The sequence below is a fragment of the Ovis aries genome, chromosome 17 (assembly GCF_016772045.2).
Source record: "Ovis aries strain OAR_USU_Benz2616 breed Rambouillet chromosome 17, ARS-UI_Ramb_v3.0, whole genome shotgun sequence".
NCBI lineage: Eukaryota > Metazoa > Chordata > Mammalia > Artiodactyla > Bovidae > Ovis > Ovis aries.
In genome coordinates, this window is record NC_056070.1 from 4,968,044 (window position 1) to 4,993,040 (window position 24,997).

Below are 24,997 nucleotides of genomic sequence, written 5' to 3' on the forward strand. Positions count from 1 at the left end.
AGCGCCAGAAATGACTGTTTTCTTTACCTTGACTATATCTTTTAGTCTATGTTTTGTTTTGAACCTTGAGAGGAACAGTAAAAGGTAAACTGCCTTAAGTCAGAAAATAGCTTAAGTTAAATTATTTAAAAGTCTAGGAAAAAAGAAATATTGATGAAAACAGAAACACTATACCAGCCTAATTAGCTGTGCTTATTGTTATGCAACTCAATCTTGTTTAGTAAACAGGAAAGAGAATTCAGAGGTTTGTTTAGGTTAAAGGTAAACACAATATATGGTGGGGGGGGGGCGGATGGGGTAAGGGGGTGGACAGAGTATAGACTGTAAACAGTAGAAGAATCCAAGTTTTCCCATTAAGGGTAAATGACAAGCATGGACATATGCACACAGCTCTCAGCATTAATGCATGCACATACATACCCAGGTAAGGACACACAGTCATTCCTAATACATACCTATTCCTTTTGTTTTGCCAGAGAGAAAAAAGGCTAGACTAAGCACATATAAACACCTCAATTTTCTAATAGCAAAGAATCTACCTCCCAATCACTCTCAATTTTTTTCCTTAAGTTCTGAAAACAAAATAAACAAAAATATTCTCACAATGTTTGGCCACTAAAACTTATTACAATAGTCACAAGACACTCTTTAGTCCTATACTCAGTGACTATTTGCTTTCAATTTTGCAATATTCTAGCTGTTTGATTATCTGGCCTCACATTTTATAAGAGGAGTGTTGCTATGGGAGGATACTCCAAATGCCAGAATAACCAAAAGGCCCTCCCTGTCCCCGCAATGTCCCGGCAAAAGGAGGTGCACAAACAGCTTTAGAAAAAAACAATAGCCTTTAGGACATCATCAAGTTACAAATTAGCACTCACCAATGTTTAAGGTGACTTATGTTAAAAAAATTCAACATATGATATTTAAAAAATAGAAAGCTCATGTTTTGTTCACATTCAAGCACTGATCAGATTACGTGACAACTGCATAGAAAAGAAATACTAAGGAACAAACTCAGCTGCAGTTCACAACAGAAGAACCCCAGGCGTGAGGCACTGCAGACTGCTGAGAGCAAGCAGGGCTGGTGGCAGCTCTGAGGCCTGCTTTATCCAGAAGCTGCTCCAGCAAAAGCGAGAAAACAAAAAACTCTTCTTATGAGTTGAAGTCTTCAGCCAAATCACAGCTGTACTGCTTGAAATAACTGAGACAAGGAACATTATCTCTTTATAGTTTTAAAGAATTAAACACAAAAGATAAAAATGTTAAGAGTTTCTTTACAGATTTTATTTTAGACAAAGCTGACTGAGTTGAAACTGAAGCTTGATGACAACTGTGGAAAACCCCAAACAGTGTATTTCTAGGCTCTCTATGAATATAAATAAAATCCTTGAGAATAAATGCAACTTTTTTTTTTTAGTTTATAGTAAGAAAGAGATGGGAATACCAGACCACCTGACCTGCCTCTTGAGAAACCTATATGCAGGTCAGGAAGCAAGTTAGAACTGGACATGGAACAACAGACTGGTTCCAAACAGGAAAAGGATTACGTCAAGGCTGTATATGGTCACCCTGCTTATTTAACTTCTATGCAGAGTAGATCCTGAGAAACGCTGGACTGGAAGAAGCACAAGCTGGAGTCAAGATTGCAGGGAGAAATATCAATAACCTCACATATGCAGATGACACCACCCTTAACGGCAGAAAGTAAAGAGAAACTCAAAAGCCTCTTGATGAAAGTGAAAGAGGAGAGTGAAAAAAATAGGCTTGAAGCTCAACATTCAGAAAACGAAGATCATAGCATCTGGTCCCATCACTTCATGGGAAATAGATGGGGAAACAGTGGAAACAGTGGCAGACTTTGCTTTTTTGGGCTCCAAAATCACTGCAGATGGTGACTGCAGCCATGAAATTAAAAGATGCTTACTCCTTGGAAGAAAAGTTATGACCAACCTAGATAGAATATTCAAAAGCAGAGACTTTACTTTGCCAACTAAGCCTATCTAGTCAAGGCTATGGTTTTTCCTGTGGTCATGTATGGATGTGAGAGTTGAGCTGTGAAGAAGGCTGAGTGCCGAAGAATTGATGCTTTTGAACTGTGGTGTTGGAGAAGACTCTTGAGAGTCCCTTGGACTGCAAGGAGATCCAACCAGTCCATTCTGAAGGAGATCAGCCCTGGGATTTCTTTGGAGGGAATGATGCTGAAGCTGAAACTCCAGTACTTTGGCCACCTCATGCGAAGAGTTGACTCATTGGAAAAGACTCTGATGCTGAGAGGGATTGGGGGCAGGAGGAGAAGGGGACAACCCAGGATGAGATGGCTGGGTGGCATCACGGACTCGATGGACTTGAGTCTGAGTGAACTCCGGGAGTTGGTGATGGACAGGGAGGCCTGGCATGCTGCGATTCATGGGCTCGCAGAGGGTCGGACGTGACTGAGCGCCTGAACTGACTGACTGAAGAGAGGTCTAAAGAAGAGACGGTGAGACAATGACAATACTATTGTCACACTAATGACTTCTAAACTTTAATCTCTGGAACTCTGACCCTGTTCATCCAAATTGCAAACCCACACCATAAACTTCCTACCAATTGTTTCCAGGTGAGTATTTTGTCGTCATTTCAAACTAAACACTGAGTTAAGTAGAACAAGTTCCCCACCTTCATCCCTCATAACCTTCAGGCCAAACTAGCTTCCTCTGTCAATTTCCCAATTCCTCTCATGCAGCCTCGAAACCACTGCTCTTTCCTTTCTCTGCTAATGGAGTTATCCTAGTCCAGGCTTTTTACAAGGGCGCCTGAAGAGTGTTTTTAAGTCACAATTTTCTATCACTCCCAACTTTCCTCACTGCTCAGTGTGTCTCCTGAGTCTGAAGACTGTTTTGATGAATGAGTGAGAGAATAAATGTAAAATGCCTAGTAAACAACAAGTAAGTGCCTTCCCTGGTTCATGTCTAAATCTGGAGATCTACTGCCAGGTTTCAAAAAGAGCTATACAGTAAGAGAGTTATAGTTACACAGCCATTATTTACCCTTGTATAATTTGCTGGCAAGAACCATATACACATGGGTGGTTTAGGGACATTAATTATTTCAAAATAAGCTTATCTCCCTTTTTATAAAGGCAACATAACCTTTCATAGAAAATGTTTAAAATACAAAAAAATATCTATAATCTCACTATTCAGAGACTAGCACACAACAAATACCATTAGGTTCCAAGAGAACACAATTACCATTTTAAACATTCCCTAAAATCATTCCCTCTTCTAGCAGAGGTCCTGGACCCTCGAACTAGATGAATTCCTTTTTTTCCATTCAAATCAGCTTCAGGTAGAACCCATAAAACGCTAGCACACTTCATGCAGCACTACGCTGTACAGTGCTGACTCTAAAATATATGTCTATATCCAAGTACTGACATACTCTCATCCTTCAAAATATTAAACCAAATGACCGAAATGAGTGCCACAGCACGTGCTCAGCTAATGAAACTAAAAGGCTCACTGTGCTCTTGTCTGAGTAGTGCTGAGCAACCTGTCTGATGACTCTGCTGAGATTTCCTTTACTGACAACATAATGGTTTCAGTGTAATGGAAAATCGGCACTTTTCATGCACCATGGGTAAAAGAAAAAAAAAAGGTAAGACCAGTCCTGGTCTCAAGGAAATCTATGAGCTTTTATAGCAGGAAATACTAAAGAAGACAAGAAGATATCAAGAGACAGAACTGAAAAATACTAAGGTACCTGGGAGAAAGCAGAGCTGAGGTTCTATTATGACCTCAGAGGATGTGAAAAGGACAGGAAAGGGACCACCAACGTGCAGTCTGAGACCCTATCTCCACAGGATGCCACACCCCTTCTGCGTGGAGTTCCCACCTGGGAGGAGAACTGCAATCCTTCTCCCGGATCCCAGTATGCATGTGACGTTAAACACCGGCACCCGTAGCCTGTTATCACATGACTCTACCTCCAATGAAAGCTACAGTAGGTCCATATCACCTCTCACTGCTCTAGGTTTTGGATGTGTTCATGTTACATGAAAATAAGCTGGAAAATTGATTTCTTGGCTTGTTTCTTTTAGGTTATGCTAACTGCAGCCCTAATCAGAACCTTTCAGTTATTCCTTATTCATTAGGTACTGAGAAGAATGCTGTTCCCTTCCTGAAATCTGTACCTACCATCAATAAAAAGTTTTCAAAACAGTCAGAACAGAATATACCACTATGTAACTTTTTAAAGCACTTGATAACAACACTAGTCTGAAGATCAACATCAAGCATTTCTTGCCAATTGTTACATGTGAAAGACTGGAACAGCACAGCTGATGATGACTTTAATGACAGAAAGGGGAAGGTAAATATACTTTTTGTACTTATAGACATGAAAACACTGTTTATAAATGGAATTTCATTTCCAACAACTCCAAAGTTGACCCTTAAACAATATGGGTTTGAACTGTGTAGGTCCACATACATGTGAGGTGTCTTCAACAGTAAATCCTACAGCACTGCCTGACCCATGGCGGGCTGAGTCCGCAAATGCGGAGCTGCAGACGCAGGGGAACCCTGGATTCAGGGAGCCAAGTGTGCGGTACACGCAGACTTTCAACTGCACTGGAGGGTCAGTGCCCCGGTCCCCAGGTGGTTCAAGGGTCGACTCTATGATGACGGAGTTAACAGAGACAAAAAAATCTCAGAAGGTAGAGAATACACTTACCTTATTTTCTTCTAGAAATTTTAACTTGATAGAAACATCATTGCGCATTTTATCGTACTTTTCCTTATGTACTTGGAACAGATGCTGTGATTGCTCAATCTTTGGCAGAGTGTTTGCATCACGTGGTCCAAGATTCAGTTCTTCTAAATCAGTACGATATGCATCATATTCAATTCTGGAAAGAGGAGAATAAGTAAAGCAGGCTACCAAGACAGTGTGAAGTAAGTTCAGGAGGTGAAGTGGAACTACCCAACAGTCCCATATTATACATTAATATGTAATAATCCTCATACATATTTGATACTTTATGCTTTTAAAATCAAGTATCTTCTTACAAAGAGCTATTAATATAAGCATGGTGGTGGGGGAGCTGCTGCTTTTTTTAGTGGGGGGTGGCTGTCTCTTAATCTCATTAACTCTTCCTTTTCAAGCACAGTATCAACTGGCAAGTAAAATTTCCACAATTTAAAAACCAGGTTAGGGACTTTCCTGGTGGTCTAGTGGTTAAGAATTCTTGCTTCCAAAGCACGGGGTATAGGTTTGATCCCCCGTCAGGGAACTAAGATTTCACTTGCCACAAAGGCAGAGCCAAAAAAAAAAAGTTAACTTCATCTCTTTAACAGTATGTTTTATTTTACCCAACATATCCAGAATATTATCACTGTAATACATAATCAGTGTGAAAAATTTGTTACTGAGCTACTGTACTTTGCGGGCGCGGGAGACTGAGTCTCTGAAATCCACTGTTTAAGTTTCCATCACATCTCAATTCAAGCTAGTCACTTCATGTGCTCCACAGATACCTGTGCTGAGTGGCTACCGTATGCACAGCATAGCTCTAGGCGGATTTCCACATCATTAGTATTCAGAATATGACCACAGTGTCTCCTATGGAGCACTTCATCGCCTCACGCTCCCTGAGAGGCCCTCCCCTGATGCTCTCTCGCCATTAAAGCGGACACAGTCACCCCAGCACAGCCACTGCACGATCCCAGTCCTCGCAAGCGCTCTGTCATAGCAGCCAAGTAGCAACAGCATTACTTGGCTCATTAATCAGCAACTTACGCAGTAGTGCCAACTGTTCAGTACTTAGATGGGAAATACAGTCACAGAAAACTAACTGAACTGATCACATGGATCACAGCCTTGTCTAACTCAGTGAAACTATGAGCCATGCCGTGTGGGACCACCCAAGACAGATGGGTCATGGTGGGAAGTTCTAGCAAAATTTGGTCCACTGGAGAAGGGAATGGCAAACCACTTCAGTATTCTTGCCTTGAGAACTCCATGAACAGTATGGAAAAGATATGACATTGAAAGATGAACTCCTAGCTCAGTAGGTGAATGGAGAAACAACTCCAAAAAGAATGAAGAGGCTGAGCCAAAGCAAAAACAATACCCAGTTGTGGATGTGACTGGTGACGGAAGTAAAGTCCAATGCTGTAAAGAACCATACTGCACAGGAACCTGGAATGTTAGATCCATGAATCAAGGTAAATTGGAAGTGGTCAAACAGGAGATGGAAAGGGTGAACATCACCATTTTAGAAATGGACCAGAATGGCTGAATGTAATTCAGATGACAGTTATATCTACTACTACTGTGGGCAAGATCCTTAGAAGGAAATGGATTGGCCCTGATAGTAAACAAAAGAGTCCAAAATGCAGTTTTTGGGAGCAATTTCAAGAACGACAGAATCATCTCTCTGTTTCCAAGGCAAACCATTCAGTATCACAGTAATCCAAGTTTATGCCCAACCACCAGTGCTGAAGCAGCTCAAGTGGAATGGTTCTATGATGACCTACAAGACCTTCTAGAACTAACACTCCAAAAAGATGTCCTTTTCATCACAAGGGACTGGAATACAAAAGTAGAAAGTCAAGAGATACCTGGAGTAACAGGCAAATTTGGCCTTAGAGTACAAAATGAAGCAGGGCAAAGGCTAACAGAGTTATGCAAACAGAACACACTGGTCATAACACTCTCTTCCAACAACACAAGAGACGACGCTATACATGGATATCACCAATGATCAATACTGAAATCAGACTGATATATTCTTTGCAGATGAAGATGGAGAAGCTCTATACAGTCAGCAAAAACAAGACTAGGAACTGACTGTGGCTCAGATTATGAACTCCTTATTGCAAAATTCAGACTTAAATTGAAGAAAGTAGGGAAACCACTAGACCATTCAGGTATGACTTAAATCAAATCCTTTACAATTATACAGTAGAAGTGACAAATAGATTCAAGGGATTAGATCTGATAGAGTGCCTGAAGAACTCTGGACGGAGGTTCCTGACATTGTACAGGAGGCAGTGAGCAAAACCATCCCTAAGAAAAAAAATGCCAAAAGGCAAAATGGGTGTCTGAAGAGGCCTTATACATAGCTATGAAAAAGAAGAGAAGCTAAAGGCAAAGGAGAAAAGGAAAGATATACCCATATGAATGCAGGCTTCCAAAGAACAGCAGAGAGAGAAGAAAGCCTGCCTCAGCGATCAATGCAAAAAAATAGAGGAAAACAACAGAATGGGAAAAACTAGAGATCTCTTCAAGAAAATTAGAGATACCAAAGGAACATTTCATGCAAAAATGGGCACAATAAAGGACAGAAATGGTATGGACCTAACAGAAGCAGAAAATATTAAGAGGTAGAAAGAATACACAGAAGAACTATACAAAAAGGATCTTCATGACTCAGATAATCACCATGGTTTTAATCACTCACCTAGAACCAGACATCCTGGAATGTGAAGCCAACTGGGCCTTAGGAACCATGACTATGAACACAACTAGTACAGGTGATAGAATTCTGGTTAAGGTATTTCAGATCCTAAAAGATGATGCTATAAAAGTGCTGCACTCAATATGCCAGCAAACTTGGAAAACTCAAGCAGTGGCCACAGGACTGGAAAAGGTCACTTTTCATTCCAATCTCAAAGACAGGCAATGCCAAAGAATGTTCAAACTACCACACAATTGCACTCATCTCACACATTAGCAAAGTAATGCTCAAAATTCTCCAAGCTAGGCTTCAACAGTACATGAACCATGAACTTCCAGATGTTCAAGCTGGTTTTAGAAAAGGCAGAGGAACCAGAGATCAAATTGCCAACATCCACTGGATCATAGAAAAAGCAAGAGAATTCGAGAAAAACATCTATTTCTGTTTCAGTGATTATGCTAAAGCTTTCGCCTGTGTGGATCACAACAAACTGTGGAAAATTCTTAAAGAGATGGGAATACCAGACCACCTTACCTGCCTCCTGAGAAATCTGTATGCAGGTAAAGAAGCAACAGTTAGAACTGGACGTGGAACAATGGACTGGTTCCAAATTGGGAAAGGAGTATCTCAAGGGTATATATTGTCATCCTGCTTATTTAACTTATATGCAGAGTATATCATGTGAAATGCTGGGCTGGATGAAGCACAAGCTGTAATCAAGACTGCCAGGAGAAATATCAGTAACTTCAGATATGCAAATGACACCACCATTATGGCAGAAAGCAAAGAGCAATAAAGAGCCTCTTGATGAAAGTGAAAGAGGAGAGTGAAAAATTTAACTTAAAACTCAACATTCAGAAAACTAAGATCATGGCATCCAATCCCATCACTTCCAGGCAAATAGAAGGGAAAACAGCAGAAACAGTGACAGACTTTATTTTCTTGGGCTCCAAAATCACTGCAAATTGTGACTCCAGCCATGAAATTAAAAGATGCTTGCTCCTTGGAAGAAAAGCTATGGCAAACCCAGATAGCATATTAATCAGCAAAGACACTACTTTGCCGACAAAATTCCAATCTAGTCAAAGCTATGGTTTTTCCAGTAGTCATGTATGAGGTTTAGACCATAAAGAAAGCTGAATTGATGGACTGATGCTTTTGATCTGTGGTACTGGAGAAAACTCTTGAGAGTCCCTTGGACTGCAATGAGATCAAACCAGTCCATCCTAAGGGAAATCAACCCTGAATATTCACTGGAAGGACTGATGCTGAAGCCAAAGCTCCAATACTATGGCCATCTGATGGGAAGAACTGACTCCTTAGAAAAGACCCTGATACTGGCAAAGACTGAAGGCAGAAGGGGACAACAGAGGACGAGATGGTTGGATGGCATCACTGACTGGATGGACATGAGTTTAAGCAAATTCCAGGAGCTGGTGATGGACAGGGAAGACTGGTGTGTTGCAGTCCAAGGGGTCGCAAAGAGTTGGACATGACTGAGCAACCAGACAGTGATTGCAATTCAGTCAAAATCAGCGCCACAAACTTATGCCCTAAAACTAAAGCTCTTTATTAAACTATCTATAGTACAATTTGTATCTATTTGGGAAATTAAACATACTCTATAATGTATATATGACTCGAGAAAGAACATGCGTCCCTCACACCAAGCCCAATTTATTCTCGACTCATATTGAATTTAATAAATTTCACCTTTCAAGGTCAAAAGCATATCACTGGTTCATTCATGACACAATCCATTCAACAAATACTGAGTGCTAACTTTGTAAGTTTCAGGCACTATGCTAATCTTCCATCTTCGTAGCTTGTCTTCAAGAAGTTAACAGTCTAGGCTGAGAGAAGCTCTTCAACAACTACAATAGAATGAGATGAGGGATACTGCCATGGGGAAAGGAAGACGGAAATCGAGATGAAGAATTACTTAATCAGGCATCTGAACAAGCATCTCAGGAGAAAATTAAACCAAGTTTTAAAGGATGGTTAAGAGTTTCTGAGGTGGATTGGGGCTGGGAAATTGACAGAGCTCTTCAGGAAGAGAACAGTAGACACAAAGGCTTAGATCTGTAAGATACCATGACACACTGGGCAAGTAGTTCAGTAACTCACAACCTGAAGTTGGAATAAGATTACAAAAGGAATTAGTTATCAGGCAGGAAGGCAGAATTGAGATTAAGCAGGACCTTACAGGCCATACTCTAAGAAACAAACATGGAACAGACTGGTTCAAAATTGGGAAAGGAGTGCGTCAAGGCTATATACTGTCACCCTGCTTTATTTAACTTATATTCAGAGTACATCGTGCAAAATGCCCAGGTGGATGAATCACAAGCTGAAATCAAGACTGCCAGGAGAAACATCATTAACCTCAGATATGCAGATGACACCATCCTTATGGCAGAAAGCAAAGAGGAACTAAAGAGCCTTGATGAAGGTGAAAGAGGAGAGTGAAAAAACTGGCTTGAAACTCAACATTCAAAACACTAATATCATGGTATACAGACCCATCACTTCATGGCATATAAATGAGAAAAAAAATGGAAACAGTGGCAGACTTTATTTTTCTTGGGCTCCAAAATCACTATGAATGGTAATTCCAGCCATGAAATTAAAAGATGCTTGCTCCTTGCAAGAAGAGCTATGACCAACCTAGACAGCATGTTAAAAAGCAGAGATATTACTTTGCTGACAAAAGTCCATAAACTCAAAGCTTTGGTTTTTCCAGTAGTCATGTATGGATGTGAGAGTTGGGCCATAAAGAAGGCTGAGTGCTGAAGAATTGATGCTTTTGAAGTGTGGTGTTGGAGAAGACTCCTGAGTGTCCCTTGGACTGCAAGGAGATCAAAGCAGTCCATCCTAAAGGAAATCAACCCTGAACATTCACTGGAAGGACTGATGCTGAAGCTAATGCTTCAATACTTTGGCCACCTGATGCAAAGAGCTGACTCACTGGAAATGTCCCTGATGCTGGGAAAAATTGAAGGCAGGAGGAGAAGGGGATGACAGAAGATGAGATAGCTGGATGTCATCACTGTCTCCATGGACGTGAGTTTGAGCAAGCTCCAAGAGATGGTGAGGGACAGGGGAGCCTGGAGTGCTGCAGTCCCTGGGGATGCAGGGTCAGACACAGCTGAGTGACTGAACGAACAGCAACAATGCAGGCCATTACTACAGAGATCAGACTGAACCCAGGGACAGGCGATAAAGAGCCAGGGAAGAACTCTGATTTGGAAAGTGCCATGTCCTATTTGCTCAGGATAGAAAGATGACTTTAGTGGTAAAGTCATGCATGGAGGATGGACTAGAGAAGGTTAAGAAATCAGAAGGAAATCAATTAGAAGACAATGGGCAAAAGAGAAATGAGTCACTGAATTCAGAAGACAATGACCAATGACAGTAAAGCTATAGAGGTGAAGAGTGACTAAAAATTTAGGAGGTACAACTGACATGGTAATAGCCAGTTAAAGTTCACGGATTCAGTGGTCAAACTGCATGACCACTCTGCCCTTCACTGGCTCCAATGTCTTACACTTTTTTTTTTCCCCTCTTGCTCTCATTTTCTGCTTCAGAAATGGGAATAATAATCTAAAAACATTTTTTTCCCCACCAAAACCCATATATACAAAGTACTTAGGACACCTGCTAATAACTAATATCTTTAGAGTGCTTTATCATTTCAGCCAAATTAGAAGAGGGATGGGCTGAAGCAATCATACTAAAATCAGTAAAAAGTGAGAGAGAAATAAGTAGAACAAAAATAAACAGCAATGTGTGGTGATTTAATGTGAAGACAAATATTCTTCACTGCCATGGGGTATACCTTTAAATAACAGCAGTTAATTTAGACACAGTCAAAGTTATAAGACTGACATTAATTTTTACATTCAGTTTGCAGATGATGTCAAAGTAAAACTTAGTCCCTAAGAGCTAAAAGTGCTCACTACCACCAGGAAGAGAAATACTAAGTTTTCAAAATGCAACTCTTCACTTCAAGGTTGCCAGTCTGAACTGAGTCCCTACCAATAAAGTTAGTGATAGTCGGTTACTTTATGGCTTATGTAAAACATAGGAAACAGGTGTCCACATCTGAAAAGTTTTGACCACAATTGGCTCCCTTGTTGGTGCTGCTCCGGGGAAGTCTTGAATAGGCTGTTATAAGATTTCCTATGCATGAAGCCCCAGACAGCTAGGAAATACTTGTGCAATGCATAATAGGGAGCGTTAAAAGGCCACCCAGACATCTGCCTACACTGTCACTTTCTGTGCGGATCAAATAGCTGACCCTTGCCCTCAAAGTCAATAAATTCTGGTTTTGACAGAGGAGAAAATTCAACTACTGAGAAACTTTCAGTCTGGGATTCTTTTTCAATGTTATCCCTCAGTAGGCAATGCTTTAGTGTTACAACCAGTCAATGCCTCAGCTACTCCAGAAACGGCACAGAAGAGTAAACCACCAAGCTAAGCTTAATGAATAAAATCATATATTGAAATTTCAATACAAGAATAAATTATGGGGTGGGTCATTATTGTTGTTGATTTTTAAAGTATATACAGAGGTTGTGTAAAGGTTTCCTGACAACCAGCTATCCAGTATATATAACTTGATTGATAATTCTGTTCAAAAATTTCAAATGAACCTATATTATTGGATAAGTTGAGATTTTTTATATCACATTATATATTAAGTCAGATTCCTCATCATAAGATGTGAAAGCTACTTTTTAAAATTAGGTGTGAAAATTGAGACTAGTCCAATTCAAGTTTGAGGCCTGATGATCAAAAATAGAAGGCAGGAGCCCATGGATTTTCATTTAACTTTGAAATCGGTTCCAAATAAATAACCCACTTAACCTCTAGAGGCTTATTTTTCTCCTTTGCAAATCAAATATAAAATGTTTTGTGTATGATAAGTGACATCTAATGTATTTTTCTTTAATATGGGTTAATATTTTTAAAAACATGTTAGAAATAAATGCTGAAGAGAAAGATATTACATGTTTCAAATAAAACATTCTTAATATTTAAAAATCAGGATAGGTGGACAATTACAAAGTAGAGAGATAGACACTATATTCACATAGTTCTTAACTGGGATACTTTCAGAACAAAAGAAATTTCAACTTCAAAACTACAGATATTAGAACAATCATTTTTAGATTAGAAAATAAGAATGTTAGAAATGATTATGAGATAAAAGGAAGAGCATTCATTATGAACAAATTAGGATGCTATAAAAATGAACAGACAGATTTGGAGAAGAAATAGCCTAAAGAAATAAAAATATACATAATAAACATATATCCTTTGAAAAATACAGGCAATATCCATGAAAGGATTTAAACAGAGATTGGAAAACCAACTACTGGGAATGTTATTGAAGGAAGTCCTACTAAAGGATATTTTACTGAGACATCCCTTCAATAGATTTCTTCATTTTTTCCCACCTTCTGATTTTAACACTATACTACTAAATTCTTCAAACAATAAAGGAAAGTAAAAAACCAAGTCCAAAACTTAAATAAGGCACACAGATCTATTTGTGCCCTTCTCCTACCAAACCACAAATACTTGTCTTGACCTTCCTTTCCAAGTCATTGAGAATCTGATATGTTAATACTAAAATGAGAGCTACAAACACAGCATAGGATAGAAGTATCTCTTCTTATGCAAAGATCGAAAGTAAACTTTTCCAAAAAAAAAAAAAAAATCCTTGACTTCCCGGGTGGTCCAGTGGTTGGGAATGCCACCTGCCAATGCAGGTGATGGGTTTGATCCCTGGTCCAGAAGGATCTTCCATGCCATGGGGCAACTAAGCCCATACGCCACAACTACTGAGCGTGCACTAGAGAGCCCATGAGTAGCAAGTACTGCAGCCTGCACTCCCTAGAGCCTCTGCTCTGCAACAAGAGAAGCCACCACAGTAAGCCATGCACACAACCAGAGTACCCCCTGCTTGCCACAACCAGAGGAATCCCACACACAGCAACAAAGACCTAGCACAGCCAAAAATAAATGAGTAAAAGGTTTTTAAAAAGAAAAAAATCCCATTTAAAGTTGTCAAAAGTAACGAATAAAACCATGAAAAACAGAGTTGAAACAACCCTAACCAAGGGGGTGAAAGACCTATGTGCTGAGAACTGTAACACACCGATAAGGAGACTGAAGATGCATCGAGCAAATGGAGAGCTAGTCCATGCTCTTGGTTTGTAAGGATCAGAACTGTTAACATAGCCATACTGCCCAAAGCAATCTACAGGTTTAATGTGACTGCTATTAAAATTATCCATGACCTTTTCCACAGAACCAGAACAAACCAATCCTAAAATTTATATGGAACTCTGGAAGACTCAGAATTGCAAAGCACTCCAGAGGAAAAGAACAAAGCAGGAAGCATAACTTTCCCAGGCTTCAGATAATACTACAAAGCTACAGTGATCAGAACAGCATGGCATTAGCATGAAAACAGACACATGGATCAATGGAGCAGAACAGAGAACCCAGGAATAAATGCACACACCTATGGTCAATTAATCTTTGACAAGGGAGGCAAGACTATACAATGGCGAACAGAGTCTCTTCAGCAAACTGGTGTTGGGAAAACTAGAAGGCCTCATGTAAATCAATGAAGTTAGAACACACCCTCATACCACACACAAAATAAACTCAAAATGGCTTAAATATAAGACATGACACAATAAAACTTCCAAAAGAGAACACAGGTAAAACATTCTGACATAAATTGTAGCGATGTCTTCTAGGTCAGTGTCCAAAAGCAAAAATAAACAAATGAGACCTAATCAAAGTTATAAGCTTTTGCACAGCAAAGGAAACCATAAACAAAATGAAAAGACAACCTACAGACTGGCAGAAAATACTGGTGACCAATGTGACTGACAAGGGCTTAATTTCCAAAATATACAAACAGCTCATACAACTCAATAACAAAAAACCAAACCACCCAATCAAAAAACGGGGAGATCTACATAGACATGTCTCCAAAAACATCCAGACAGTCAACAGCGTCAGGGAAAGATGCTCAACATCTCTAATTATTAGAGAAATGTAAATCAAACCTACAATGAGGTATCACTTCACACCAGTGAAAATGGCCATTATCAAATGCTACAGAGAGTGTGGCGAAAAGGGAACCCTCCTACACTGTTAGTGGGAAAGGAAACTGGTACAGCCACTATGGAGAACTACGGATGTTCCTTAAAAAATTAAAGTTATTATTCAACCATAAAAAATAATGACGTACTGCCATTTGAAGCAACATAGACAGAGCTAGAGGTTACCACACTAGGTGAAGTCAGACCGAGAAAGACAAATATCACATATCACTTACTTGACAAATAATATCACTTATTTTGTGAAATCTAAAAAATGATACATTTGAACTTATTTACAAAACAAAAAGAGACTCACAGATTTTGAAAACAAGTTTATGGTTACCAAAGGGAAAAGTTGGGGAGAAAGAAAAATTGGGAGGGAGTGTGTGTGTGTGTGTGTGTAAAGTACATAAACAACAAGGACTCACTGCACAGCTCAGGGAACTATATTCCATATCTTATAATAACCTATAATGAAAAAGAATGTGAAAGAGTATGTGTGTATGTGTGTACTGAATTGCTTTGCTGTGCACCTGAAACTAACAATACTATAAACCATCTACAGGTCAACATAAAAAAGAAAATCTCAGGAAAGAGGGTGTGCGTAAAAAGGTAAGCTATTGAAAGAACATGGTAGTAACTTTTTAAAGCTTGAATTGAAACTATGTTAGCGTTTATAAGGTATAAAAATGTTTTGAGCAACTACTATCAATTAAAGAAAAACGAAAACCAGTTAACTTTCCATGTGGTTTGGGCTTTTAGTTATGCAAAGCATAAGGACATATATACTTAAGAATAAGCACTCAACTGCAAAAAGACTAGATACATCTGGCACTTCCACAGGCACTTCTCATATCACTAAACTAGACCAAGAGGCCAAAAAGCAAAGTTATACACCGAAAAGGTAAAGTTTGTACTATCTTTGGCTATGCTATAAAAAGTATAACAAAAAGAAATCAAGTGTTCAGAGGAAAAAAACTAAAAGGGGACAAAAATGAGTAGGGGAAGAAAACTGCGTCTGGAATCAGAAGCTGAAAAATGCTATCATAGATCTGCTGCGTTTTAGACATTTCTAAGCATCTATTAATATGTATTTTGTTTACCTAACAGGATGGATATGAGACAGAGAAATCATGTGTGTGTGGAGGTGTGTAAAAAGAGTATGAAACACTGTATTATAAACCACCATGGAAACACAAGGCAGATAATTTATGTAAAAAATAAAATCTGGAAGACTGAAGACAGGTTATAATCTGAATAACCAACATAAAATTACGGAGGCAGAAATGAGCTTCTGTATTCAAAGCAACTGAAACTATGCACCTGGCTGTAGCAGAAGCACTGTGCCGCTTACAGGGGAGCAGCGTGGCTGAACAGGCAGGCTCTGGCCAGATTAGACGGGGCGCCTGCTGGCAGCCTGGTGCAGAACAAGGCCCTGCGCTCTGCCAAGAAAGCTGGAGCGGGGAGCCCCCACCTTCCTAATGCAAACGGGCGGGGTGTGGGCACATGACCAAGGCTCAGTTGGATGCCCTCAAGGCAATGAGCAAAGTATTCAGGAGCCTTTGGAATTTTTATCTATGTGAGCTGTAGCAGCATCTAGTACCAGAGGCACCCAGGCGTCAGAACCCTAATGAGATTCTTCTGAGGCATTATTTTGGCTTTGGCTCTTGCTCATTTCTAGAACTGTTCTCCTGCCTTTTTATTAGCTCTGTGGGCTCTCCTGCTGCTGCTAAGTCGCTTCAGTCGTGTCCGACTCTGTGCAACCCCATAGACGGCAGCCCACCAGGCTCCCCCATCCCTGAGATTCTCCAGGCAAGAACACTGGCGTGGGCTGCCATTGCCTTCTCCACTGTGGGCTCTCCTACAACACTCTAATAACACATTCTTTTTCTGTTCATATTGACCAGAGTTGGTTTCTCTTGTTGGCAACCCCAAATCTTACCTGAATTATGTATTGTCTGTAAAACAAATGATATAATGAAAATCTATACATACCTGGCACTTTCATACTGTTTCACAGTCATTAATGTATCTTCAATTGTTTTATTCACCAAAGTGTTTACACTGGCAATGAAAAAATTAATGGCTCCTAGAAGAGTCTCTCCATTTTTAGCTAGCAGCTTCTGGGTATCTGCATTATAGCCAAATTCTTCCTAAAACAAAAAAAAAAGTCTCCTTAATTTATCCAGCTGTAAATCAGTAAATGTGACTAAAGAAAATCTCAAACACATCACTATCGGGAAAATATTTGATTTAGAAATCTAGCTATAGAAGTTTTTTCTTTCAATGTTTAAATAAATAGGAATCTAAATCACAACTAGCTATATAATTACAGAAAAAGTCTAGTAAACCAAACTGTCATTAGCTTAGATGTACAGCTAAAATCAAATAATTTAAAAGTTAAACTACTTTGTACTAGAAAGAATATTTTCATTTCCACGTTTTGTTTCTATTATACTGTAAGCACAGCTGTTAAGAAGAAAAATATAGCAGATTATTAATCAGAGAGGCTTTAACTTTCACAACCAAATTAGGTAACAATTGGCTAAAACTTTCAGACATAAAATAGACTACAATTTTTGTGTTTTGACTGAATCTCCTCAAAGTATAAATATTAACAATACACATTTCTTTGTAAACCTAGTGACCAACTGACTCTCAAGCTCAGGTCTATCTGGACAAACAGCTGAGGAAAGATCACTCAACACCAGTTTTAGTTCATTCTCTCTGAATAAACTGAGTCTTGGCTTAGCAAACATTACACACAACTCCTTTACATATGGACAGCAAGGACTAACTAGATTTTCAGCAGGGAAAGCTTTCCAGTCTAAGTTTGATTAACTAATTGATTATCAGGAACATATCTGAACAAATAAAAACTTTGATCGTATCAATTTTAGAACTGAATATATGAGGTATATTATTTGAGAATTCTGACCTTGTTAAAAAATACTTTTAAGCTTCAAGTGAAAAAAAATAAAAGACGATGTAAATAGCTTCTCCAGATTTTTTTAGTAATGCAAACAAACAAAAAGTGTTTATCTCATTATTACGTAATTCTGCTAGGCAATGCTTGTCATTCTTTCATCTTATTATCTTACTCATTTTTAACATGGTAGGGAAAAACCTGATGAGTAATAATGAAATAATTCCTAAGATGAGGAAACAGCAAAATGTCTTAAGATATAGGAAAATAAGATACCATACTGTGTATTTGATCTCCAATGGACTCATATGGTAGTTGCAAGATAAAACATTTATTCTATTTTTAAAAATTAGTAAATTTATCATTGGAAGATCTCTAAGAAAGAATAAAAGTCATAAAATATCAATCTTTACAAAGAGAAATGCTCAAATAAGAAACTCAAAAATTAAAACTCAGTCCTCTAACTTTCCTGGTGGAAGGTTAAAGAATCCATCAGCCAGTGCAGGAGACATGGGTTCAATCTCTGGTCCAGGAAGATCCCACATGCTGCAGAGCAGTGAAATCTGTGTGCCACAGCTACTGAACCTGTGCTCTGGAGCCCAGGAGCCACACCTACTGAGCCCATGTGCGGCAAGTCCTGAAGCCTGAGGACTCCAGAGCCCGTGTTCTCTAACAAGAGAAGCCACAGAAAGCCTATGCAGCAATGAAGAACTACCACGCCAAACATAAAAAAATAAACACAAAAATAAAATTAAGGAAAAACAGAAAAAAATAAAGTTATTAAAAAATAAAACTGGGTCCAACAGACTTGAGTCCCCTTCATGGATCACTGCGTTGTCGCAGAGAAGAGGCTGTGTAACTCAATGAAATTATGAGCCACGCTGTCCATGCAGGGCCACCCAAGGCAGACAGGTCATACTGAAGAGTTCTGACAAACTGTGGTCCACTGGAGAAGGGAACGGCAAACCACTCCAGTATTCTTGCCTGGAGAACCCCATGAAAAGGCTAAAAGACAGGATGCTGGAAGATGAGCTCCCTAGGTCGGAAGGTGTCCAATATGCTACTGGGGAAGAGCGGAGGACAATTTCTAACAGGGCCGGTAAGAATGACGCGCCGAGGCCAAAGCCAGAATGATGCTCAGATGTGGACGTGTCTGGTGGTGAAAGTAAAGTCTGATGCTGTAAAGAACAATATTGGATAGGAACATGGAATGTTAGGGCCATGAATCAAGGTAAATTGGATGTGGACAAGCAGGAGATGTAAAGTCTGAACATCAACAACTTGGGCATCAGTGAACTAAAATGGATGTGAATAGCAGAATTTAATTCAGATAAACATTATATCTACTACTGTGGACGAGAATTCCTTATAAGAAATGGAGTAGCCCTCAGTCAGCAAAAGAGTCTGAAATACGGTACTGGGGTGCAATCTCAAAAATGACAGTATGATCATGGTTCGTTTCCAAGGAAACCATTCAACATCACAGTAAGGCAAGTCTATGCCCCAGCCACTGATGGTGAAGACTGGTATGACCTAAATCAAATCCCTTATGATTATATACTGGAGGTGACAAATCAATTCAAGGGATTAGATCTGATGGAGTGCCTGCAGAACTATGGACTGAGGTTTACAAAACTGTACAGGAGACAGTGACCAAAACCATCCCAAAGAAGAAGAAACGCAAGAAGGAAAGCGGTTGTCTGAGGAGAGTTTAGAAACATCTGAGGGAAGAAAGAGAGTCAAAAGATCAGGGAGAGAGGGAAAGATGTGTCCAAACGAATGCAGAGTTCCAGAGAACAGCAAGGAGAGACAAGAAGGTCTTCTTAAATGAACAATGCAAAGAAATAAGAGGAAAACAATAAAATGGAAAAGACTAGAAATCTTTTCACGAAAACTGGAGATATCAAGGGAACATTTCATACAAGGGCAGATCCTTACCATTTTTGTCTTTTATCATGCCTAACAGAAATAGAAGAAATTAAAAAGAGGTGGCAAGAATACACAGAAGAACTATACAAGAAAGGTCTTAATGACCTAGATAACCATGATTGTGTGGTCACTCACCTAGAGCTGGATATCCTTAAGTGTGAAGTCAAGTGGGCCTTAGGAAACATTACTACGAACAAAGCTAGTGAAGGTGATGGAATTCCAGTGGAGCTATTTCAAATCCTAAAAGATGATGCTGTGAAAGTACTGCACTCAATATGCCAGCAAACTTGGAAAACCCAGCAGTGGCCACAGGACTGGGAAAGGTCAGTTTTCATTCCAATCCCAAAGAAGGGCAATGCGAAAGAATGCTCAAACTACCACACAATTGCACTCATTTCACATGCTAGCTAGTCTATGCTCAAATTACTTCAAGCTAGGCTTCAGCAGTATATGAACTGAGAAGTTCCAGATGTACAAGCTGGGTTTAGAAAAGGCAGAGGAACCAGAGATCAAATTGCCAACATTCATTGGATTGTGGAGAAAGCAAAGGAGCTCCAGAAAAACATCTACTTCTGCTTCACTGACTACACTTAACCCTCTGACTGTGGGGATCACAACAAACTGTGGAAAATTGTTAAAGTGATGGGAACACCAGACCACCTTACCTGTCTCCTGAGAAACCTGTATGCGGTTCAAGAAGCAATACTTAGAACTGGACATGGAACAGTGGCCTGGTTCAGAATTGGGAAAGGAGTAAGGCTGTATATTACCTTATTTATTTAACTTCGATGCAGAGTACATCATGCGAAATGCCGGACTGGGTGAATCACAAGTTGGAATCAAGACTGCCAGGAGAAATGTCAACAACTTCAGATATGCATATGATATCACTCAAATGGCACAAAGTGAAGAAGAACTAGAGAGACTCTTAATGAGAGTGAAAGAGTGGAGTGAAAAAGTTGGCTTGAAATTCAACATTCAAAAACCTAAGATCATGGCATCCAGTCCCGTCACTTCATGGCAAACAGCAGGAGAAGTGAAAACAGTGATAGACTTGATTTTCTTGGACAACAAAATCACTATGGATGGTGACTGCAGCTAAGAGATTAAAAGACACTTCTCCCTGGAAGGAAAGCTACGACAAATCAGACAGTGTATTAAAAAGCGGAGTCATCACACTGCCAACAAAGATCTATATAGTCAAGGCTATGGTTTTTCCAGTAGTTATGTACGGATGTGAGAGATGGACCATAAAGGAAGTTGAAAGCCGAAGAACCGATGCTTTCGAATTGTGGTGCTGGAGAAGACTCTTGAGAGTCCCTTGGACAACAATCCTAATAAGTCCTGAATATTCACTGGAAGGACTATGCTAAAGTTCCAATCCTTTGGTCACCTGATGGGAAGAGCTAACTCACTAGAAAAGACCCTGATGTTGGGAAAGATTGAAGGCAAAAGGAGAAGCAGGTGGCAGAGGATGACATAGTCAGACAGCATCACTGACTCGATGGACATGAATTAGAGCAAATTCTGGGAGACAGTGGAGGACAGAGGAGCCTGGTGTGTCCATGGGGTTGCAAAGAGCTGGACATGACTTAGAAACTGAACAACAATGGACCTGAATACTCTCAGGTTTTCTTTTTAAAGGACTTCACATCTGTGAAAGAAAGGGAACAAAAGTACTACTAAGACTGAGCATTAGAGGAGCTAACACACATGTAAGCAACTTAGAGCTGTATCTGATGTATAGTAAGTCCCCAGCTGGCGTTAAGTATTTTAATTAATAGACTCTATTCAATGTAGCATCACTGATAACACTGCTGTACTTCCCCAGACCCTATACTCTGATCATCTCTTTTCATACTGTGGGGACTTTTTTCTGGGTCACACCTTCTAAAGCTCTCACTTAAAGAGACAGGCAGAGATCAGGAAGAGACAGAAAGGCCTGAATATAAATTCCGCTTCCATCTTTGTTTTTCATGATTTTATAAAAACTACCTAACCATCCTGGCCTCCATTTCCTCATCTATAAAATCAGGATAACATTTCTTCCAGTGTTATTAGAGAAGTTACATGATATAATGGCTAAAAAGCACTCCGCCCATCACACTGAAATTGTGGATACTCAGTAATAACAGCTGCAGTAACTCAGCTTCCTAAATATTAGTTTCATTCTTCTTTTTGTCTAGTGACTCAGTTAGAACTGAATCTCAATATTTATCTCAATATTGTCATCTCTAGCCAAGCTTTCTTTGTCCAAGATTCTAGATTCTTAACAAATAATTTAATGCTCTAAATGATCTAACTTCTCAAGTTATTTGTCTGTAGGGGATTTTCGTAAAAAAGGGATTTCTACATCTTTTGGTTCCAGGTGAGGAAAAAAAGACATAAAAGGAGTAATTTAAGATATCATTAGATGGGACTTCCCTGGTGGTCCGGTGATTATGAGTCCACCTTGCAATTCAGAGGACATAGGTTCTATCCCTGGTCCAAGAAGGTCTCACATGTGGCAGAGCAACTAAGCCTGTTTGCCACGACTAGTGAACCCACAGGCCGCAACTACTGAAGCCTATGCACCCAGGGCCCATCCTCCCAGTAAGAGAAGCCACTGCAGTGAGCAGCCAGCACACCACAGCCACAGAGCAGCCCCTGCTTGCTGTCACTGGAGAAAACCCACATGCAGCGACAAAGAGCCAGCCAGAAAAAAGACAGCATAGGAAATTAATAATGCTGTCTGCTGCATACTCATATGGATATACACAGAAAAATAACTTCATTCTAAAATTCATACTTCATATTAATGAAAAAGTGTATCACAAATTAAGTCAACTAAGTATTGTTTCGGAGAAGGCAACGGAACCCCACTCCAGTACTCCTGCCTGGAAAATCCCATGGATGGAGGAGCCTGGTAGGCTGCAGTCCATGGGGTCGCTAAGAGTCAGACATGACTGAGCGACTTCACCTTTCACTTTTCACTTTCATGCACTGGAGAAGGAAATGGCAACCCACTCCAGTATTCTTGCCTGCAGAATCCCAGGGACGGGGGAGCCTGGTGGCTGCCGTCTATGGGGTCGCACAGAGTCGGACACGACTGAAGTGACTTAGCAGCAAGTATTGTTTAGCACATTTAGAGACTAGGTAAGAGATTTTCAACATGCTGTGCTAAGTTGCTTCAGTTGTGTCTGACTCTTTGCAAACCAATGGACAACAGCCTGCCGTGCTCCTCTGTCCAGGAGATTTCCCAGGCAAGAATACTGAAGACGGTGGCCACTTTCTCCTCCACGGGGTATTCCTGACCCAGGGATCACACCTGTGTCTTCTGCAGTGGCAGGCAAGTTCTTCACCACTAACGCCACCTGGGAAGCCCCAAGATTTTCAACAGGTGCCTGAATTTACTTTTTACCCACACCCAGTTATTTACATGATTATATATGACTCTTCCTAGGCTCAAGCAGGCTGAGTACTCTTTTTCCTTTCCTCTAACCAAGTTCCCTTTCCCTGAAATCTCCAGCTGACATTTTCTTTGGATCAGTATTTTGAGAAAAGTCAGCTGAGCCTTCTTGAAAATTATCTGAAATATCGTAAAAGAATGCCACAAGATTCCAATTTTATTAAAGAGTTCAACAAATCAGAAATGTAACGAATTGGCTCTTAGAAGACTCCTATTGCCATTTTCACCCCTCTCCCCTCCGATAGTTATTTCAAATAATCTTACATGGAGTTCTAGTGATTTTAAACTCAGGTCAGCAAACGCATCTCCAAGTTGCCTTTGGGTGTGCACCATCTGGAAAAGCTGGGTCGACAGGGTCTGAGCCAGTTTTAGAATATTTTCGTATTTTTTCTTGTTATCTCTTAATATATCAATCTGAGCTTCAAGTTCAAGGTCCACAGTTCTTGATCCACGGCCCAGCTTCTCAGAGATAATTTGTCGAGTGCACTAAAAGTAGAAACATGTATTTTGTTTAGGAAAAGAAAAAAAGATAAAAGCAGTAATCCAAAGTGCGAACGCTGAAGCAAAGGGTATACAACATTTCTAGCTTCAAACAAGCTAGCCTAACAAACTGCAAACTTTCAGTCCCCTTTAGATGTTCATCAGGACTCGGAAAGTAAATTTACCAATTATGCTTATTAACTATTACTAACCAGAGAGATTTTCAAAACTTACCTAGCTAATTTATATACTGCCAGATGAGTTCTCTCATGTAATCATATTTCAAGCTTTGTGCATTTTGGTAGATGAATTAAATCAACTGACAAACTTAGCATTGATTTAAGAATATTGGACTATTAATATAGGAATAATAATAAGAGTGCCTGATGAACTATGGAATGAGGTTCATGGCATTGTACAGGAGACAGGGATTAAGACCATCTCCCATGGAAAAGAAATGCAAAAAGCAAAATGGCTGTCTGGGGAGGCCTTACAAATAGCTGTGAAAAGAAGAGAAGTGAAAAGCAAAGGAGAAAAGGAAAGATATAAGCATCTGAATGCAGAGTTCCAAAGAACAGCAAGGAGAGATAAGAAAGCCTTCTTCAGCAGTCAATGCAAAGAAATAGAAGAAAACAAAGACTAGAGATCTCTTCAAGAAAATTAGAGATATCAAGGGAATATTTCATGCAAAGACGGGCACAATAAAGGACAGAAATGGTATGGACCTAACAGAAGCAGAAGATATTAAGAAGAGGTGGCAAGAATACACAGAAGAACTGTACAAAAAAGATCTTCATGACCCGGATAATCACGATGGTGTGATCACTCACCTAGAGCCAGACATCCTAGAATGTGAAGTCAAGTGGACCTTAGAAAGCATCACTACAAACAAAGCTAGTGGCGGTGATGGAACTCCAGTTGAGCTCTTTCAAATCCTGAAAGATGATGCTGTGAAAGTACTGCACTCAATATGCCAGAAAATTTGGAAAACTCAGCAGTGGCCACAGGACTGGAAAAGGTCACTTTTCATTCCAATCCCAAAGAAAGGCAATGCCAAAGAATGCTCAAACTACCGCACAATTGCACTCATCTCACATGCTAGTAAAGTAATGCTCAAAATTCTCCAAGCCAGGCTTCAGCAATACATGAACCGAGAACTTCCTGATGTTTAAGCTGGTTTTAGAAAAGGCAGAGGAACCAGAGATCAAATTGCCAACATCCGCTGGATCATGGAAAAAGCAAGAGAGTTCCAGAAAAACATCTATTTCTGCTTCACTGACTATGCTAAAGCCTTTGACTGTGGATCACAATAAAATGTGGAAAATTCTGAGAGAGATGGGAATACCAGACCACCTAACTTGCCTCTTGAGAAACCTATATGCAGGTTAGGAAGCAACAGTTAGAACTGGACATGGAACAACAGACTGGTTCCAAATAGGAAAAGGAGTACGTCAAGGCTGTATATGGTCACCCTGCTTATTTAACTTCTTGGCAGAGTACATCATGAGAAATGCTGGACTGGAAGAAACACAGGCTGGAATCAAGATTGCAGGGAGAAATATCAATAACCTCAGATATGCAGATGACACCACCCTTACGGCACAAAGTGAAGAGGAACTCAAAAGCCTCTTGATGAAAGT

The 24,997-nt window shown here is 39.8% G+C and overlaps 1 protein-coding gene across 49 annotated transcripts in view; it reads right to left on the reverse strand.

Moving 5' to 3' along the window:
- ARFIP1 (ADP ribosylation factor interacting protein 1) overlaps positions 1-24,997 on the reverse strand; it is a 137,799-nt gene that overhangs the window by 29,387 nt on the left and 83,415 nt on the right. For 36 of the 49 annotated variants that reach the window (XM_060400955.1, XM_004017192.5, XM_060400945.1 and 33 more), the window contains 3 exons: positions 23,142-23,363; positions 16,570-16,727; positions 4,720-4,894 (listed from right to left, as the gene is read on the reverse strand). In XM_060400955.1, coding sequence (XP_060256938.1) covers positions 4,720-4,894; positions 16,570-16,727; positions 23,142-23,363 — 555 coding nt within the window. The remainder of the gene's footprint in view (positions 1-4,719; positions 4,895-16,569; positions 16,728-23,141; positions 23,364-24,997) is intronic. The other 13 variants (XM_060400966.1, XM_060400963.1, XM_060400965.1 and 10 more) reach the window with 1 other exon arrangement.